The following is a 4,821-nucleotide window of genomic DNA, read 5'->3' on the forward strand; positions in this document are numbered from 1 at the left end:
AGCTAAACATCACCGTTAGGCTCTAATGATTATGTGTACCAAGTTTCATCAAGCTACGTTCAGTATTTTGCGAGATATTCCACGCTCACTGAATTTGGAATCACGGCCGCGAGACCGGCCGTGAGAGAGGCCGCGTTTTTGTCCGAGACGGATGTTTGAGGGGAAAGAGACGTCGTAAATTACTCGACTGTCAGTTCACAACAGGTGGCATGGTAAAGGCGAAGTCAATGAGGGGCGAAGAATAATACTGGGCCAGTGGTCGGCCTATCCAATTAGTTATAGCCGACCGTTGGCCATTCCTCGGCCACCTGAAAGCGACCAGTTCCCGCGAAGTTCCCGTCTGGCTAGGATATCATATTACAAAGAGTACAAGCTCGAGGGTAGCGACTGGCCGAGCTTTGGGCAGATCAAGGATTTTACACGACGGTCGCGAAAACCTCCCTCTCAGACTTCGCTGCATTTTGACTACAAGCCTTAACACTCCGAGATCTCGAACTAGTTGCTTCTCCTTAATTTCTGCGCCATCTGATGCTAAGTAGCGATGTGGCATCCCGATCTCTGTGCGGACTCTGTATCTCATTACTTCAAACTTGGTGCCGTTGAACTTCATATTGTTAACTAGGGCCCAATCGTAGATTGACGATAGGTCATCCTGCAACCTCTCGCAGTCTAGGTCATCTGTGATCTTCATCAGCACTCTTGTATCGTCCGCAAATGACGATGTAGATGCGTGGGTGAGTTCTGAGTCTACATCGGCAATGTGGATGAGGAAGAGGATCGGTGCCAGCACTGAGTCCTGCGGAACTCCGCTTTTCACCTTCGCTTCCCTCGATTTCGAGTTTCCAATTGCGACAGCTTGTACTCTATCTGTAAGGAAGTTGTGGATCCACCTTAACAGGCTTCCTCCTACCCCAAACAGCCTCAGCTTTCTAAAGAGCACCCCATGGTCAACTTTGTCAAATGCTTTAGCAAAGTCTAGGTATACCACGTCCATGCCAGCTCCCTCCTCCAGCTGGGCCACCAGACGGTGATGGTGCTCCAGTAACTGCGACAAACAGGAACGATTACGCCGGAAACCATGTTGTCCGTTATTGTACAGGTCAGCCTCTTCCATATACCGGACAAGTCTCCTGACCACTACCTTCTCGAAAACCTTGATCACATGTGAGGTCAAGGTCACAGGTCTGTAATTTTGGGGTCTGTCCCTCGGACCTCCTTTGTGGATTGGCGTTATCAGTCCCACTTTGAGACCCCAGGGACCACACTCATACCAACACCAAAGGTGTGTGGTGTGGTCCAGGCCCTCATACCACACTCATACCATCACCACATCTAGATGTGTATAAGAGACAGCAATATAGTTGTATTGAATTAAGTGACGCTTTAATGAGAACAATATAGTTGTATTGAATTAAGTGACGCTTTAATGAGAACAACTTGCTGTTGAAGAGTTCATTTGTGAAGGCTGGAGGCCAGGGAAGCGCCGAGCTGTTATATCAAACTAACGTTAATTCAATCCACGCAACTTTTAACCAACATTCGCGAACAATTGGGACATCTGAACACATTAAATAATTTGCTGTCCATGTATTTTCAATTCAAGATTTAAATAATATGTCTCATAATGTCACAGGAGTTCAATTATTTCCATTGACCTGGCACGGGGCAGCGCCCCTCTTATCTTATCGCAGCCCTGGAGATAACGGCGCGGGAGGGGGGGCGGAGGGGCGGCTTTTTAGTTCAGCTCACTGACATAACAAATTGCAGGTGTATTATATTGGCGTTTTTATATTGGTGTGATTATAATATTTGCACCACGCATAATTCTATCATCGAAGGTTCAGGTTCTGTTTCAATGTTGGTTGCAATTTGTGTTCATTTTCCTCCATTAAATGTATAGTTTGAATGGCCAAACCAGGCTCGGTTTGCTCTTTGTTCACCGCAATGAAACTGAAGACCGAGAAGACCAAGCGCGAACTGAACCTTCCGTAGCTCATATAGTTCACAATTAGTGAGTACAGCTCGTAATATAGTAACCACCTCAGGCCATGCAGGATCATGGAGGTCTGCCTCTGAAGCTTGTGTCGTCGCAAGTTCTGTTGTAGCCGCGCCTCTTGCCTCACTAATTTTTGCACCGCGATTTTCCTTGTCATTTTTTGCTATCATTCAAACAGTTATTTCTTATTTTGTTGTGTTAAATTTGAATTCAATATTTCATTAGTGTTTTCTCTTTCAATTTTACTAGCATTTTCGCTTAGAGAAGAAGTCTGTTCATCTTGATCATCCGATACTCGTCGCACTCATTCTGTTGGTCGTGAAGCACTTTGCACGTTACTGTTGGTGACTTTTGCGAATAGTTATATTGTGACGTGTAAATACGTGTGTGATCTTTGTGAATTGCAATTTTTTTAATTAACTAGGGTTACGTATTATATTGCCACATCTTGTCAAGTTAATATTTTTGTTTACAGAATTATATTACTTCACTACCACGAACAACAGATTCAGAGCGTGACATCCGCTGGGTTTGTTTTGGGTTCATTATTTTGTTCTTCCACAAATTCCTCATTTTGCTTCAAGTTGCATTTCAATCATCCACCAGTGCCTTCGTTACCAATAAAAGTGTCGGCAATACTAAAGTTCACTTCCCTGCACGGTCAAAGTTTGGTTGTCTGGCTGGCGCTGACGTAAGAGCGTTCGGAAGTCACCGTCGCGCTCACTGTGGTAAATTCGTGTTTTTACTTGAATTGATAGCAGTATAATAGTTCATTTAATATGCGATGGTCTAACAAATTGGAAATTTTAAGAAATAAATTTAATCCAGATCAAACTCTAGTATCTCTAGATGGTCATTTCTCTCAATGTTCTCACACAAATGACAAACATCGCACAGTACAAATTAATAACAATAACTTGTTTGAACTAATTCTTCTCACCAATATCGCATCTTTGTTAATTTAATTTTCATTTTATTTAAAATTTCTTCCCTATTTATTTCCTGCTAATTTCATAGAAGCTCTGGTCACCGTCAACGCCATTGCGTCTCCTCTTCTCTCAACTCGAGGTTTCCAATAAAAACTTTGTAATACAAGTTAGAATAAATCTTTTATGTTCGAATAACAGCAAAGTTGCCCGAGACTTAATAAAGTTATTACTTAATAAAGTAATAACTTAAAGTTTTTATCTTGTAAAACTTTGTTTTACAAGATAAAAATAAATTTGTCATCTTCGAATAACAAAATTTCCCGAGACTATGGCGACTCTGAGACTCGCCTTCTAAAGCTTGCGACGAGGCGTGAATGAAACGCGTGTGGGTAATTCAATCAAACTTTTATTAGTATAATCAATTCCATGCAAAAGAAAACGCAGTAAAATTAATCCCACACAATACAAACTGTCTAGTTATTGACATTTGTAAGAATGTCGTCTTGAGTTCACTCACAATACGCGCAGTCTTGACTTTAATGCAAGTCTCGTAGAATGTAACTTGTGGCGAGAAACGCTCTTATAACTACTGGAATAAAAACATAACGCTAATAAATGAATGTTACAAGACGTGAGCAACAAGAGGCTCACTCCGCTCTTATAACTACTGCAATAAAAACATAACGCTAATAAATGAATGTTGCAAGACATCAAGATAGAAATCCGAATCAGTAAATCAAGACCAAATAATGATAAGTATTACATATAAATCCACACATTTTATACCAAAGGGAACATTTAATTCGTAATGAACATTATGAATACCAAAAGAAGTATACATGTATTTTCTGTAAAAAAAAATTTCAGAAATGTTTACAAGTTAGGTCTAGTTTCTCAATGCACTTATAGCTTCGTTTTGCGCCTAAATAACACTCTCATCAGCATTAAACACATCAAGGATAGTATGAAGATGAGACACATTGAAATCCTTGCTGATCTTAATATCACTAGGGACATCATTTACGCTACGGAGCGAACATGCAGAAGTTGTGAGCCAGCCTCGCGCTCCCTGAAAATCTTCAACTTGTTCACATGGTAAGTTCGTTCAGAATCATTAACTCTAATGACATAATCAGCCTTGTAAATCCGTCTTACTACTTCAAAAACCCCTTACGTGCTGCCAACATTGCAGGCTCTAGTACGAAGCTATAACAAAACCATTTCTCCAAAATTAAACTTTCTAGCGACACTTTAATCAATGGTATCTCACAAAGACGACTACATGCAAATTTCAACCATGAGGAAGATGAAATGCGGAACAGCTGAATGTTCTAACAACCAGACCCAAACAATGTGCCTTATATATTACTCTATACTTTATTTTCTGAACTCTCAAGTGTTCAGCAGAAATGGAGTCATGTTCTAATTTCATTAGTTTCTTCCTCATTTCTAAAGGCAACACGAATTGTTCAAGTATATTAAACGCAAACGTATTATAACATGCCTGTCTAATCAATACATCTTATCTAATGAAAATGTTGGCATGTTTGTTGAGTTGGCATCTACATGTTTGACAGACTTAAACAATTTTTTGATCGTCTCTGCAAGGCATAATCTTATGTATTTATTGTTGTTAAATCAGAGTTAGATTCAAAACGTTTCTAACTCTTATTTTGAACCGCTCATGGATTCTGAACAGTTTAGTTGGTCGTACATGCATATGCTGCACAAGCAATATTTTTATTGAAAACTTCAAATAATAGTTCAGAATTGCAGCAGCAACTGTTATCCCTTGGAAAATACACAGTCCAAATTGACCCGAGGTTTAAGAGCACTTATTGCACGGTTATCTGCTAATTAAGACATAGATTCTTGCCAGTCATTTGGTTTGCTGGC

At 40.2% G+C, this 4,821-nt stretch overlaps 1 protein-coding gene across 1 annotated transcript in view; it reads left to right on the forward strand.

The window, feature by feature from the left end:
* The window catches only part of LOC108680052, a 6,622-nt gene extending 5,286 nt beyond the window's left edge, over positions 1 to 1,336 (forward strand). The window contains exon 6 of the mRNA XM_047881816.1: positions 1,283 to 1,336. Coding sequence (XP_047737772.1) covers positions 1,283 to 1,336 — 54 coding nt within the window. The remainder of the gene's footprint in view (positions 1 to 1,282) is intronic.
* The last annotated feature ends 3,485 nt before the right edge of the window (positions 1,337 to 4,821 follow it).

The sequence above is a fragment of the Hyalella azteca genome, unplaced genomic scaffold (assembly GCF_000764305.2).
Source record: "Hyalella azteca isolate HAZT.00-mixed unplaced genomic scaffold, Hazt_2.0.2 contig8873, whole genome shotgun sequence".
Lineage (NCBI taxonomy): Eukaryota > Metazoa > Arthropoda > Malacostraca > Amphipoda > Hyalellidae > Hyalella > Hyalella azteca.